Raw genomic sequence first — 16,596 nt, 5'->3', positions numbered from 1 at the left:
GTTTTTGCTGATGTGACTTTCCATTATAAAGTTTCCATTGCTTTGGAAAATATTAACTTTGCTGCGTAGATCAGACAGGCCCTACAGTTATAGCTGGAATATCCTAAAGATTTAGTTCCCAGTAATAATAGGGCTAAACCACAGCACCGCCAGAGGCAAAAACTATATTATTTGAAATGAAACTTCTCATAAATATCCAGCTATGAAGTAATTTTATATCAGCTGCTCTTATATAAACTGGACAAGGCAAACTGTCCTATCCATCAACATTAAGGTTGCCAAGAAAAATTATTCTTTATTCATTGTCTGCAAGTTTTGGAGATCTCCCTTTCCATTAGACTTTCCCAGGAAACACTGTGGTTTGCCACTTTGAAGAACTCTGCTGGTAGCAGCACCAGTGTCAACTTTGGGCTTCAACCTCCTTGTGTGCCTCCCATCTCTGTGCCTCTGCAGGGAAGGGAAAAGGAATCTGTAAGCCTGTATTGAAACACACCCAAGCCTTTGATACTAGCACAGTGTTATCAGGCACTTCTTTCGTCCTTGCAAGTTATAATTTGAATGTCTACAGTGACCAACAATGAATGTGCTGAAATACGTAACAGGAGAAATCTATAGTCAGGCACTGTTGGAGACAGGTGCAAGGTGAGTCTGGTCAAAGCCTTTCATGGAAAGGTCAGCTTAGAGGTAGGGGACAGACATTAATTTTGGGGTTTTTAAAATTATATATAAAACCTTAAAAAAAATGAACCTCCATTTTAACTTACAAAGAAAATAATTAAAATGTTATTAAAATATGCAAAATTTATAATTTAATTATACAATTACAGTCTTATAGTCTAATAGCCCCACTGTATTTTGCTTATTAGTGAACAATTGCTCTCTTAAAGCTCACAGCAGAATCATTTACTTGATGCTGGAGAATAAGTTAATTATGGATCTCCTGCCTTGGATTAATGGATTTAATAATCATGTTATAGTAGGATTAACTTATAGTTCATGTGCTTACAGCACTAATGATGAGATTCATGAAAGCAGTGTCAGCACATGGGACTGGCCCCAGAAAAGGCCCTGTCTGGAGATCCCAGGACTGCCCCAGTCAGTGCTTCTGGGAGGAGCCAGCACATGGCATCAATCACCCCCATTTGCTGCTTACTTCAGCAAAATTAAATACTGCTCTCAGGTGAGCTAAGCACCTCGACTGAAGCTCAATCCTGGATACTGTGGGGGAAAAATTTTCCTAGGAGATGGGTACAGTAGCAGGTAATGCACATACCCACTGGGCACAGCCACCTGTAGCCTGCTATGACCCAGTACAACAGGCTGAACATTCTTTTCTTTAATGTTTCTTTTGGGCATATAATACAAGTATAAAATTCCTTGGGTGGAAACACATTGAGTCAGCCAAGATTTCCTATCTCTAAACGAACCTCAAGTATAGGTAGGTAGTAGAGCCTAAGAGACAGAGCACTCTAATTTCTCAGCTTGACTCCAGATGTTCAAGGAGAGGAACCATTGCAGGAGAGAGAAGGTAGAAGGAACACATGGAAGGTTTTTGTACTTTGCTTTAATTCCTGACAGGACTTCTGTGCATGCCTATGTAACAACCAGGTCTACAAGTCTGGCAGGGAGCCACATTGAGAAACCTTCCCTTAATTAAAACTCGCATTGACACAAATTAAAACAGAATAAAGAGCTGAACCATATTTTGTCTGAAGGAGCAATACCTCAAAAATCACCAGCAACAGGATTTCAAATTGCATCAGACACATACCTTACCTATTATCACACAAAGGAGAATAATGTGATAAAAATCAGAAGCTGAGTGTAACACAGCCCTGGGCTCCTTTGCTGTGTCCCCTCCCTGCCCATCATCCAACTCGTGTTCCCATGGGAAGGTGGCAGAACTCCTTGCACTGATCATGTCATATGAAAATACTGGGGGAAAGCGAGGGAAATTGCTGCACAGCTAGCACAGCCCTTCCTGCTGAGACCGAGGGTACACAAATGATTCTCCAAGGTGTCGTTTCCCAGCTGATGGCAGCTGGCTCCCCATCACTGCAGCCTCCTGCCCTCGCTGAGGGCTGTGAGGCCTCCTGTGCCCTCGGCCCTGCAGGCAGCTCATGGGGGCTGTTGTCTGAAAAGCACAGGGCGCTGCGCTGTTTGTCCTGCAGCTCCACCAGTGACATTAATCCACTGCTGCTTGTGTTTCATTCTGGGAGATATTTAGGGGAATTCAAGATTTGTGCTAAAAATCAACACTTTTCCCTACCAAAGCAAGCTTCAGGGATTAGAGACACACTGAAATAATGTATATTTTATTCCTGAAGCAGATGGGACCATGCTTTTAATGTGCCTCTTCAAACCCGGCTGTGCACCTCGCTCTCTCTCCCTCCCTCTCCTCTTGCTCTGACTGCCACACATCCATCCAGTGTGGGGAGTTCTCCTCAGCTTGTCACAGCTGGCTTGGTAATGAAAGACATTCAGAGAGTTATCAGGCCATTTCTCCATTTCATACCACCGTGCTTTAACCTCAATTTGTTCCAGGTGATCTCAGGAATCTGTGACCAAGTAACCTTCAGCTGCAGATCATCTGCCAGGTGGCAGCTGTTTAAACGAGACCACAGGCATTTCCGGTTCTTAATTTAGAGGCTGAACCCACCAAGAATTCAGATTACATGAGTCAGGTAAATGCCAGAAATGCTTTCTAGGATATCTATGATGGGTTTCCTCTGTGCCAGATCACAAGAAGTACTTCCTTGCAATACACTCACTGTTTTATAGCCCTAAGATCCCAGGTTTCCTGAGAGATGCCAGACAAAGCTCACCCTTATTAGGGGCAGTGCTGGCCTGCAGCCCTTCCTGCTTTGGCTCCACTTTGCACATATGGCTTCACCCTTTGATAAACATTCCTTTACTTCATATGAGCCTTAGCAAATCCTTGTCCTGTAGATATGCATCCCCTGCAGCTGTACAGACAAATAATGAAATAGACTGTGGTGAGTAGATGCTATAATGCAAAACTAAAGTCCAATTAAGACTTGATAAAGAAATATGAAATAAAACACATTAAACAGGACAAAAGAATAAATTTATCATTAAATTCAGTGGTTACTTTTTTTTCATAACTCTCAGTGTTAAAAGCATCAATTACACACATAATTTACTCATTTACAGTCTGATTCAGAGTTCAAAGCAAAAACTTGCACTACAGAATATGAATTATCCCAGTGATCACAGGAAAAAGAACCAGTGCCCTGCAGGTGTCTCCAGGCTGGCTCTGAGAAGTGCTATCAGTGTAGGCTGGGGGAAATTGCATTATGTGCTGTTTGGGAGAAGGAAGTGATTTTGAAGCAGCCTGCCCCTTATCTCAAAGGAAGAGGTAATCTCAAATGGTGCAGAAGGTATGGAGCTGAATTTGGGAAAAGCCATGGAAATGTTTGGGATGAAAAGTAAACATACAGCCTCAAAAGATTTGCCTTTGTGAATGCAGCCAGAGGATGCAAGGCTGGTACAACAAAATGCATCCTTCACTGAGCTTATGTAAGCAGTTACACACCATGGATAAAAAAAAAAAGAGGGGGAAAACTGTTTGTGGAAGATTTTAGGAAAAGAAGGCACAAGCATGACTTCTCTTTTATTTCAGCTTTCTAACAGTGTCTTAGTTTTATGTTTATCTTCAAACTGTGATGCATGTAGGGTTATTTTAAGCTAACACAGAGAGACATTTCCTTTGTAGACAGTGGTGATCCTTCACCCATGGCATTGAGCCATGCTTGCAGGGGCTGCAGGTCCATGATGCTTCACTTCTACCTCCACAGCCAGGAAGAAGAATTGCTGGTGAGCTGCACGTGGTTTGAACAATGGTGACAGCAGCCTGTGGGCTACAGACACAAAATCTCATCAGCAGGGCAAGGGAAGAGGGATTTCTGCCAGGAGATAGGGAGCACATCTAAATCCTAAGATGGACAAAGAACAGTGCAATACCTGGTGAGAAACGAGCCTGCAAAGCCATTTCCCTGAATTGGCAGACACATATACACAGAAAAAGCACGGAAAGAAATCCTAGTTACCTCTTTCATCTTCCTTCATAACCTGCAGTGTAAGTACCTCTTACGAAACTAAGGCAGAGAAGTGCTTTGAAAAGATGAACACAACATCTAATACTTCAGCAGAATCTCCTTTTGAAGCTGTGGCAGTTTGCCCATGTTTGCCTGTGCTCTAAACCTTTTGCACATTGTTCTTAGAGCCAAATATGGACTACATTATTTTGTGTTGCAAAGCACGGACACCCATAAACACTGAAAAGAAAATATATGGAGAGAGAACAATGGGTTCTTTAAAGGCATCTTTCATCTTAAACCCGAGAGTTTAAAGTCAATTCCAGCTGTCTTGGATTGCCTCTTGCTTGTATAGAGCCTGTAAATAAAGTGTTAATTCAGAACCCCTAGCTGTGATCAGTAATGGATCACATTTGGTGTTGCACCAAGCTCCAGAGTACTGTCTAAGCCCCAGGGCACTGGGATTTTAGGTGCTACTTTGTACACATGTTTATCCTTTTGTGATTATCTATTTTGCCTGATGGAGAGGACGGCCACTCCTCCAGTAAATTTTTTCATTTTACACTCCTTTACCCTGTTCCCCTTTCTACGATAGTTGCAATGTAGTGTTTCAGTAGAGCAAGGCTTTGCAAATTTGGCTCAATGAGACACAGAGCAAACAGCTTTTCAGAGAGCTTTGACTCAGCTGTCAGAAGGGGCAGTTTGGTCTCAGTGCAAGCAGTACTCACATTCCAAACTGCATTAGAGAAAAGCTGCTGGGTTTTTATGCATTTTTATTATCAGTTCCAGATTAGAAATCGGATGCTAATTTTTTCTTAAAGCCTGTGTTTGGAGTAGAGCTTATTTTCTAAAACAAAACCAGGATTGTGATGTTTTTCTCCCACTAGCTTGCTCTTTTTTTGGTTTGCTTTTTTTTCCTCTCCCTGGCTTTACTCCAAGGACCTTTTCTGCTTTTTGTTACACTCTCAAGATGAAGCACCGGATGGTTACAGCAGTGCTGGTAGCACTGGTACAGGTTTCTCAGAGTTTCCCTGCCTTATACCACCGAGGCTGGTGGCGGCTCTTAAGGGAAGGAGATAGTTGCGGAAAATGTGATTTGGCGTTCTGCTCTGAGCCTAAGGACTGTCCAGCCGGGACTGTGCTGGATCGCTGTGGCTGCTGTCTGGAATGTGGGAATGTGGAAGGTCAGATCTGCGACTTGGACCAGGGCAATCATTTTTATGGGCAATGTGGGGATCACCTTGAGTGCAGGTTGGATGCTGATGAAGCAAGGTTTGGGGAAGTCCCTGAACCCCAGTGTGTGTGCAAATCTCAAGAGAGCATCTGTGGACCTGAAGGGAAAACCTATGAAAACATCTGTCAATTCAACAAGGCTTATGCTGGGAAAAGAAACATCAGCATGAAACATAAGGGGCCATGTGAATCAGGTAATGTGTACAGAGGCACTTCCAAACTAAAAAAGGAGCTGATTCTTATCTTCAGATGTGTTACTAGCTACTCCAGTCTCGCTTCATTAAACTAATACTTTATTTTTTGTTAAAATTACCATTATTCTGTTATAATACTACTTAGTGCTAAACATGTGGTTCATCATCTGGTACTTAACCTCATACATTATAAGCCTCTATATTAGACGAGTGGATTAAATCTCATGGTGACTAATAAGCCATCTATCTACAGACTGGGTCTGTTCTGAATAACCAGAGTATGAGTTCTTTTCTCCAGAAGTTGTATGTGTATTTGGGTATCAGTAAACAGATAGGATAGTCTGGGGGGAATGGGCAAATTATTATTATTATAAGAGGACTGACCTAATTGTAAAGTGGTGATAGTAAAGCAGATCTCGTTTATATATATATATATCTATATATCTATCTATCTCAATATGTATACATCTATCGTATGTGTACACACACACAGGTACATGTATGTTTGTGTGTGTGTTTATTTGGATGCATGTGTGTAACCACTTGTGAGGATACATGGTAAGCAGTGAAGCAGGGGCAATAGAAGGAGATGGGGTTTAATTAACAGCTCTGTTCTTTTTACCAAACAGGTCCAAAATAATCCAATTCAGAATCATCATAAAATCTATCTAACCCATGAAATACAAATCCAAATATTAGAACAGAATCAAGCTGAAACAATTTCCCTAAAGGAATCTTACAGTGAACAGTTGTCTCTGATGATTGTTAGTGGAAGGATTCTTAGGTGGTCTTACAGGGAACTCCTGCTTCCTGCTCATATGCTGTTCCCATTCTTTGCATTACTACAAGTCATTACTCCTGGGCATCTTTCACTTAAGACACGACTATAAAATGAAGATGTGAAGAGGCTTTTGTTTGTTTCTGAATGAGAAGTTACTGTGATTTTTTAAGTTAATCAAATATTTTCTCAAATTAAGTAACTAGAAGAGGTCTGTGGGTCACAAATAGGTCACTGTTATGGGAATCTGAAATTGCAGTTCTGGCAAAGGATTACATATAGGAGTAACTCGGGTACATTTTACCCACTCCTCTCTAGCAGTTTTAGACTGTATGCTGTGGTTTTATATTGAATGAACAATGAATATTGAACACTTAAAAGGAAAAGTGATGAACAGCTAATATCAAGCTTCTTTCCTCTTTCTCTAGCTGCAAGATCCTTTAAAGAATCCTTTGTTTGCTCTCAGGGTGTTAAGCTGTGAAATGAGGCTTGTCAGGGAAGGGACATGCATGCCAGCCTGCAGGACAACTGAAAGCCTGTTAGCCTTTGGAAGGTGTCTTTGTTTGGGACTAAGTAGCCATAGTTCTTGTGGCATAACCACTCCAGCAAGATTTCGGCCAGAAATGCCACTCCCTTAGCGGGTGCCGGTAACTTCGCAGCACCGGCAGCTGCTCAGGTACACAGGCTTAAAGCAGTGGTCCCTCTAATTAATTTAACAGAACTGGCCGAGTACAAGAGCCTTTTTAATTTGGGAGTACTACCACTCTTAATTGCTGGTGTCATCCAGCAGGCCCCCAGTCGCCCCGAGGGGCATCACACTGCTGCTCCTCAAGGAGGAGGAAGGAGCTTAGCAGCTCTGCTCTGCATCCAGGCATCACCCCCACCCAGCGCTTTCCCGCTGCTGTCCTGGCTCCCCAGAAAAGCCGAAACCTCTCTCCAGGAATGCAGAGAATTATCCTAACCTCTCAGCTTACTGAATTGCACAGAAGCCTGCGGAAAGCTCACGGCCGTGTCGGTGCTGCGCAGAGTTTAGTTAAGAAAGAGGCTGTGGCGGAGTAAACTGCCCGGCTGGAGATGTCCGAGCTGGGCAGAGCCCTGGAGCCTGGACAGGGCGCTGGGCTGGTAGCGACGGGGGTCACAAACTCCCTTCTCCTGTCCCCGAGCTGCCGCTCCCCGCGCTGGCTCGGAAGCTTTAGGGCCCGGCCGGAGCCCGGGCCGCTGGGCGAGCCCGGAGCTCGGAGGGGCACAGCGGGGCTCGGAGGGGCTCGGAGGGGCACAGCGGGGCTCGGAGGGGCTCAGAGGGGCACAGCGGGGCTCGGAGGGGCACAGCGGGGCTCGGAGGGGCTCAGAGGGGCTCGGAGGGGCTCAGAGGGGCTCGGAGGAGCACAGCGGGGCTCGGAGGGGCTCGGAGGAGCACAGCGGGGCTCGGAGGGGCTCGGAGTGGCACAGCGGGGCTCGGAGGGGCTCAGAGGGGCTCGGAGGGGCACAGCGGGGCTCGGAGGGGCTCAGAGGGGCACAGCGGGGCTCAGAGGGGCTCGGAGGGGCTCGGAGGGGCACAGCGGGGCTCGGAGGGGCTCAGAGGGGCTCAGAGGGGCTCGGAGGGGCACAGCGGGGCTCGGAGGGGCTCAGAGGGGCTCAGAGGGGCTCGGAGCGGCACAGCGGGGCTCGGAGGGGCACAGCGGGCACGGCTGTCCCGGGAGCCGCCAGCCCGGCCCCGCCCGCAGCAGCCCGGGCTGACGGCACCGCGCTCCAGCCCGGCCGCTCAGGGCGCAGCTGGTGACAAAAGGCACCGGGGAACCTGGCTCTGAGAGCAGCGAACGCTGCGGCACGGGCTGTCCTGACTCCAATTTGCATGCGAAACAAACACTGAGCACTGTGAGGTTTTGGTACCGCGCTATAAATATAACCTTCACTCAGCTCAAAGTACTTTGTTTTGTTTTTCTCTCCTTCAAAGCATCTGCTGTTTCCTCTTGATGCCAAATGGATTAATTGTATACAGCAATCAATGAATAAATAAATAACAATAAACTCCTTTCATCAGAGGAGTACAGCCTTTCATCTTTCTTCTCTTGCCAGCAAAAGGAGAAGAAAAAGGCCTAGCTAGCTAAAGAAACACGGAAAAAATCCTTGCTTTTCCTGAAAGCTAGTTCTGATCAGTTTATCCAATAATTTAACAAAGTTACTAAGTACATTGATTATATACAGATTCTCCACACTTAAACCATCCCCATTCACATTCAAACATTTCTCGTTGATAATATAATGAACTAGCAGAACAATCCAGCAGTTATTCTCTTTGTATTTAGCTGTATCACATGATTTATTTTAAATGTAAATTTTGGACTAAAAACAACCAAACCACAAAATTTTCTGCCATTTCCATCTAGACAGACATAGATTAGCAAAAATTAATAATATACAATATGAGAAAAAAAATCCTATTAATGATGTAATTAATTGGTTTGGAGTGATATTGGGTTGATTGTGAAAGGTAAGACAGTATTTTGACTTCTCCTGGCTTCTAGTTTACATCCTCTGTAACACACAGGGATAATTCATGACTGACTGGAAAATGAAAAGATGCAGCTCCTGTGCATTCAGCTCCGGACACTGGGTCATCAGAACATTTTCCATAGCTATCAACAAAAATTTACCTACTCCAGGAATCAAAATGACAAGTTATCATAACAGTAAAGCTCTGTTTCTAATCAGTTATGCAAACACACAGATATGAATGGGAGAATTTGTCTGAACACAAAACCAGAAACACTCAAAAATAAAGTTTATAAACTTCTGCTTAAATTTTAGAACATTACTTCAATTTTCTTCCACAAAACACAGCAAAATGATGTTGTGAGACTTGCAGTGTTTTATTTCTGAAGGCACTTCAAGTTTGAGTGGATAGTGCATACTGGTGGTGTGTTCAGATTCAGAAAGGGCAGTTAGATCAGAACTCCTGCCTGCTGTGAGTTTGGTCTTGGGTGATGCCGGTCCTGGTCCGCCCTGGACTCAGCTGCTGGGACTCAGACCATGCCCAGGCATTTCCGAGCTGTCTGCTGGATTCTCCTCACAGTTAATGGCAAGAGGGGTATTTCCAGTGTGGAATTCATCCTGGTGTATGGTAGGCAGTGCTGGACAGCTGTAATGAGGATTTGTAATTCAGACCTTTGTGTCCTCCAGGCTCCAGATATGTTCCCATGGCCTCACTGGGCTGAGCCATGGCTGGGGACAGTGACATAGGCAGGACCCAGTCCTTGGCCACACATCAGTGTTGTCAGGGGATCCACAGGACACCTGAGTTAACAGCACAACAAAAATACTCACCAGGCAACATCTGCCTATTTGAAAAGTTTTTTATACTGTCTCTATGTGGCAACAATTCAAAGAACTCCTGTGAGTCAGTGTGGACATTTGGATTCTTTTGTACATTTTAGGCTTAACTACAGTGGATGTATCATTAAAAGGAGTGCAGTTTCAATTAATTTTAAGATTTAAAAGTACGTTTTAATATCAGACCCTCTGTGATCAGTTCATAGGCAAAAAAAAAAAAAAAAGAAGCTCATCCAAGATATTCAGTTAATGCTGATTTGAATACAGGATTTTTGAAATAATAGATTCTTAATGTACTGTTCTCATGAAAGAAAAACCATTTAAGGGTTTAAGTTTCCTAGTTTGAAAAATCTTACTTTTGACAAGTAGCAACATTATTTAATGAGGCATTTATAATTGGGAAAAATTATAGTTTTCTGCATCATATGTTTATAATTAATTTTAATCACTATGCATTTAATATTTTTTGCACAGACACCAATCCTGAAAAACTGAAAAATGTGTTATAAATTATTGCTTGAAAACATAGAACAGGCTGTCACAATTTCAAATGCCAAAGCATAAATGATGCACCTAGGTATTGATTCAAATATTGCAAGTAAAAATACATTAATTATTTACTTTAAGTTTCTGTTTCCAAGCATCTGGGATCTGCACCAAAAAAAAAAAAAAAAAAAAAAAAATCATTAATTAAATCCATGCCCAATGGCTCAGAAAATGCATTCTTTTTTGAGTGTCAGTCTGGAAATAGATAGAAAACAGATTTTCATAGGCAAAACATTTCTTGTTGTCAACAAATAGATCAGGGGAAAAAAAGCAGAGATCTCCAAAACAGGAAATCTGTGCTAGCAGTAAATCCTCTATTTTTGTCTGTGTCGCCGAACATCATCGTTCCCTGTTAACACAGGAGATGAGCAGTACGCTCCCACACGCCCAGAGAGGGATGTGCCCCGCGAGCAGGTGTGAAGGCACCGGGGATGGGTTGTGAAGGCACCGGGAATGGGCTGTGAAGGCACCGGGAATGGGCTGCGAAGGCACCGGGGATGGGCTGTGAAGGCACCGGGGATGGGCTGTGAAGGCACCGGGGATGGGCTGCGAAGGCACCGGGAATGGGCTGTGAAGGCACCGGGGATGGGCTGCGAAGGCACCGGGGATGGGCTGCGGCTCCAGTGCCTCCAAGCCCCCGGGCTGGCTCCCTCTCGTGGCTGCCGGCAGCTTTTGCTTCGGGAAAAGGGAAAAAGGAGAACGCCAAGGGTAGCCAATAAACACTGGAGGGGGTAACGGTAAGAGAACACGAGGAAACAAGAAAGCGGAAACGTTAACAGGTATAATAAGTAGAACATGAAACCTCATAGAAATAATTGGATTTCAATCCCTTTCATGCCTAACACGAATATTGAATGACATCAGTAGCAATTGAGGATAAATGTAAAATGCATTAAAACTGTTATTCTGTAACTTGTGACTTCCACGGGTATCAGTGCAGGACAATGGTTTAGCAGCTTCAAGGCAATGATGTATTCAGAAAACAAACCTGACAAGCCAGCAACAGCAGTATTTTAACTTTTAGCTAACCAAAATGTAACACATTCAGAGCTATCATACAATCAAATCACTCAGTGACTTGTGTGCTACAGAATTTCTTGTGCTTTCCTCTGAAGCCCAGGTCGGGTACTGGCACCTCTGTTGGGGGGCCCCGAGCCTGGTCCACGATGATGGCTCATGGGGCAAAATTAAGCCCTTAATTTCAGCTCAGGTTCCACGATCCTCTGCAAGGGGAACAACAGACTTGAATAAGAATTTTTAGAAAGCACAGACACAAGGTTTTCTGAGATGTAAAAGATGTTTGGAATCACGTGGCTCTTCACAGTGTGTGAGAGGCAAAAGGCGAATGCAATCTGATGGTATCATGCGAAGCACGGATTGATGTTACTTGCTTCTGTGTTTGTGTTCTTTTGTCCACTGTCTTCTAAAGCACCGCTGTCTGTTCTTTGCAGCTCCTGTTATTTCTATGCCACCTCAGGATGCCCAGAATTACACTGGCAATGATGTCATTTTTGGCTGTGAGGTGTCAGCCTATCCTATGCCACAGCTTGAATGGAAAAAAAAGGGGAATAAAATGTTTCTGCCAGGAGATGACACCCACGTCTCAGTTCAGGTAAAACTTGAATTTACTATTGCATAGGGCTTGCGAAGAGGAGCAGGTGCTTAATCTGGGCTGCTGCAGGGAAAGAAAAGATGGAAGAATTTCTTTATGTAGGTCTGATACTGAAAAAACTGAGCTGAAAGAAGGAACATTCTGGGAAGGATGGCTGTTTGCAGCACTTCTACTACTCTCAATGCAGGAAGCTCAATTCTGACAGGTATTTAAAGTTCCCCTTTGCAAGATGCTGTTCCTGGAGACCTGTTATTTGGGTTCTGTCCCCGAGGCATTAATCTAAGGGGAAGAGTAGAATGGCATTAGTAGGGGCTTCAAGCAAATCTAGAAATAGGCTGAAAGTTTGAGCTGAAATCAAATAAATCAAAATGTTAACTCTTTTAAATGGAAATAAAATTCTGGGGAGATGAGTAAATGATGCCAGCTGTCCAGGCAGCCTGCAGGAAGGCCGAAGCCTTTGCTAAGGCCTTCTGCAAGACTTCTCCAATGGACAGAGAACATGAGCAGAGACCATGCAGTGAAATGCATGGCAAATTTCTGGATACAGCCCAAAACCAGCCAGATCCAGTGGACACGGAGCACAAAATGAACAAAAAGGTAGGGAGAATAAACACAGAAAAGCTAATTAAAGTGCCAAAAATACCAAAGTACTAAAATTTAGAAGCTTTTCTGGAGGAAACATGAACATAGGTGGGATTAGTGGACTAATGGTTGCTGTGTGACAATGATGCAAGGAGCCACATGCAAACACTGGGAACCTCAGAGGCCAAGCTGACTCCCTGTTCACCCATGCTCTCAGCATGAGAGCATCTCTGTTAACATCTCTTAAGGTGTTCGAGTTATTTGTTTGGAAAAGAAAGCTCACCCCTTTAGGAGGCTTTAGTCCAAGCCAGTTGAAACTGATTGTCATGAAGTGTGAAAGTTCCCATGGAATGTCATGCCAATCCATAAAACCTGGCTGCTGAGTGTCAGCTTGGTCAGGCCCTCTTGGCACTAATAGCTCACCCAGACTCACTCTCCGTCTCATCCTAAAGAAATTGCTGAGCTTGAGCATAGGTGGCAATGCTTTGAAGGAGCAGCAACTGGTTCAGGGACAAGAGATAGGAGGAGCTCTGGAAACAGTGACATGAAGAGGAACAGGAATGAGAGCACTGGACAGGGCAATGAAGCTGAAAGAGCAGAGATGGGAAAGCAGGAACTGAGAGGTGCAGAGCAGTAAGAAGGTAAAACATAGAGCAGCAGGAATAAGCAGAATCAAAGCCTGTTGGCATTAAAAAAAAAGCGAAGGTTTTAATGACATTTAATCCATCCACAATTATTTTGATAAATATCATGGTGTCTCCTAGCTACTTAACTTCAACCATTTCTTTCCTTCTCAAAGGAAAGAGGTGGGCCTCAGAAGTATGGTGTGACAGGCTGGCTGCAGATTCAAGGCCTCAAAAAATCAGATGAAGGCATTTACATCTGCCACACCAAAAATAAGTATGGTGCAACATATGCCTCTGCAAGACTGAAAGTCATTGATGGTAATTTTTTTTTATTTGAATGTAAAAAATGTAAAAATGAATACAAGCAGAATGCAAAGGATGGGGTTGTCAGAATGCAAATGAAGCATAGGGGAAATTACCCAAAGCTGCCCATATTTTTACTCTTCTGTGTGCTTTTATTTTACTGTATCCCCTAACAGGTTTATATAGTAATATTTTGCTGTGAATTATACCAGCTTCCAGAAAACAGAAAGCCGTGGGTTGGAGCCATACAGCTGAGACACATTATTCCACTGTCCTTATCCTAGAGAAGTCCTTTGATGTTAGTAGGACCCAGAACAACAGCTGGTGTAACTGAGGGAGTCTTTGAACTGTGGCAGGTCTGCTTAGCTGTTTATTTTTCAAAAAACTAGGAAGGAAACCGTTGTTATTCCTTAATGAGAGTGGTTCAAAAGATGTAAAAAATAGCTTTGCCGTTGTTTTGCATTGGGCCCAGGCCTGCAGAATAATATCCTTCTTCCTCTAAGGAGAACTGTTTTTCCTGGCAAATCCAGGATAAAGATGCATTGTCATATTTACCTCCTAGTCTAGAGGAGTTTGTCACTCACCTCGTTTCTACAAGTGGCTTTTAAAGCTTTATTTTCTCTGGCAATATTTGCAGATGCACAGCAGCTGCAGAGGACCAATGTTGTAGCTTACTAGTATTAGGAATTAAATGCATTTTCAACATGTCCTCAGCACAGGAAAGATGTGGACATGTTAGAGCGGGCCCAGAGAAGGCCACGAAGATGCTCCAAGTGCTGGAGCATCTCTGGATGCTCTGGAGACAGGCTAAGCAAGCTGCTGGTGTTAAGCCTGGGGAAGAGAAGGCTCTGGGGAGATCCCAGAGCCCCTTCCAATCCCTAAAGTGGGCTTACTAGAAGGAGGGAGAAGGACTTTTTATACAGGCATATAGTGGTTGGGCAAGGGAGAATAGTTTTGAACTAAAATGGGAGAGATTTAGATTGGATGTTAGGAAGAAATTCTTTACTCAGAGCGTGGTGAAGCCCTAACACAGGTTTGTCAAAGAAGCTGTGACTGCCCCATCCCTGAACTGTCCAAGGCCAGGCTGGATGGGGCTTGGAGAAACCTGGGATAGTGGAAGTGTCCCTGCCCATGGCAGGGGGGTGGAACAAGATGATCTTTAAGGTCCATTTCAAACCAATCTATTCTGGGATTCCATGATTCTATATAGAAATTTGACCTTCAGTGGTATGAGGTCAAGCCATTGGATAAAACCCCTGTCCTTTTCATAAATAACAAGGATTCAGAAACTGAGCTTGCTGTACAAATCCAAACCCATGCCTTCCTCTTTATTCCTATCTTCAACTAATTTAATCTGGATTCAATTACATCTTGCAGACCCATCTCCTGCATTTGCATTTACTGCTGGCAGCAGAAGCGCAAGCTACAGCATTGAATACGAGGAGTATTATGACAATTCTGATGAGGAAGATGATGAAGAATATGAGTCTGGGGACTACGATAATGAAAACAACTCTGAATAATAGTTTTTATACATCTATTGTCCAAATCCTTTCACACTGTTATATTTACCAGTAGTTTCTGTTCTGTAAATGGCTCCTCTGATAACACACACACTCACTTGTGTATCCACCTTCCTGAAATGCAGCTTTGGATGAAGTACACCATGCTACTTACCAGAAATAAGAACAGTTGTAACACCATATATTTAGACTATTAAATAAAATTCCTCAACATGCACCTTTCTAGTAAGTATGCCAAAGGGATCAAATTTTATATTAATTTTTAACTTACCTTATAATTTCTTTCACACATTCTAATTTGTCTACAAAAAATGTCAATAGTTAAATAAAACTTTTACTTTGAATCAATTTTCTTTTTGTCTGTAAAGTACTGAGAAATATCAAGAGATTTTTCACATGGCAACAAGCCTAAGTAAGTATGGAGGTTGCAAAATAGTCTTTAATCTCTTTAGTTCATGTTTTCTCATAAGTTTCAGCAGGATTTTCCTTCTCATTTGAAATTTTCCATGGTGAGTCTCATCAAAAGTGAATTATCTGTCTTTTGGGGGATGATTTTGTTTACTTTTAATAGATACATGAAGCAATCACGGTCTAAAGCCAGTAAGTGCTGCTTTACTGTCAATACTCAAACATAGCCAGAAGAGATTCCTTGTGCATTCAAACATTTGAGCACACCTTGGACTCCTTCTTGTAACAGCTCCTGCATTACTCCTCACAGCACTGGCTCCTTCCCACCAGCCTGGGAGTGGTTCAGGGTTTGGGATCATAATTTTCCCCCTGAACGGGATGCTGGTTGCTGGGCATTTCTGCAGTGTAAAGGCGGCAGCTGCTCTGTAACTCAGTGCATGCCCTTCAAACACACAGAGATTGCACTCCAGAGCCAGGATCTATCCTTTGTCTGGGGCTGTGTATGAGCTGTCCCTATCCCCAACCCATCAGCACTGCCAGGCTGCTGAAAGGGCAGAAAACCACCAGAACACATGCACCTTGTGCAAACTGATCCATGAACCAGACAGCAAAGGAGATGGAGCCAAAAACACACTTCCAAGGGTTGAGTGAGCACCCTGAGAAATTTCTCCAATTGCTTTTGTTAACTAATTACATGAAGGCTGGCTCGGCATTAATGGGAAATGGAAAACACCAACCCTGCACTTATACTTCTGTTCCCATTGGCTGAGGACAGACGAATAGCAGTAAAATACTGAACGACATTAGGGACTAAGGAAGCAGAAGTTCAGGCATCTGCAGGGAAAGCCTTCATGTCCTCAGCCTCCTTGGGCCAAGGCACAGACCCAGGCAGTGGTCCCTGCACACACCAAGGTAGCTGTGAGCTGAATTCATGGTGACAGGGAAGCTTTACGGGCAATTTTACTGTACCCATACACACACTGTGTAGAATTTTTAATGCATATACAGTGCATCAAAAATTCTTCTTTTAATGTGCTATTTGTGCCTTTTTTTGCTATTAGAAAGATTTTTCTTTTCAATTTGAATTACATTAAGAAATTGGCTATAGACTGTGTTTGCCCTGAGGTATTATTGACCTCTGTCCAGCAAACAACCAAAGAATAATTTATTTCATTTCAGGCTTCATGGGGTATTGTCAGCTTATGAGAAGAAAGTGTGTCATTGTGTTATTGAAAATGATTAATTAGTTTTAATTAGGAATAGGAAGTGGCTTCATTTTTAACTACTGGTTTTGTTTTTATGGACTCTTCCTGGTCTTCTTAGTGATATGTTAATAACCTTTTTTGCTTATCCACTATATATTAAATTAAACATAAAATTATCTGATAGAAATCACTGATTAT

The 16,596-nt window shown here is 43.2% G+C and overlaps 1 protein-coding gene across 1 annotated transcript; it reads left to right on the top strand.

Moving 5' to 3' along the window:
• The first annotated feature begins 2,261 nt into the window (after nt 1-2,261).
• LOC138118276 (kazal-type serine protease inhibitor domain-containing protein 1-like) lies at nt 2,262-14,785 on the top strand. Its single transcript, XM_069029166.1, has 5 exons — nt 2,262-2,684; nt 3,819-5,485; nt 11,591-11,751; nt 13,133-13,277; nt 14,640-14,785. Exons 2-5 carry the CDS (start codon nt 5,029-5,031, stop codon nt 14,783-14,785), a joined length of 909 nt encoding a protein of 302 aa, XP_068885267.1. The 5' UTR covers nt 2,262-2,684; nt 3,819-5,028.
• The last annotated feature ends 1,811 nt before the right edge of the window (nt 14,786-16,596 follow it).

Source organism: Aphelocoma coerulescens, chromosome 13, assembly GCF_041296385.1.
Source record: "Aphelocoma coerulescens isolate FSJ_1873_10779 chromosome 13, UR_Acoe_1.0, whole genome shotgun sequence".
Classification (NCBI taxonomy): domain Eukaryota; kingdom Metazoa; phylum Chordata; class Aves; order Passeriformes; family Corvidae; genus Aphelocoma; species Aphelocoma coerulescens.
Note: the sequence above shows the minus strand (reverse complement) of the source record. Positions and strands in the feature narration are given on the sequence as shown.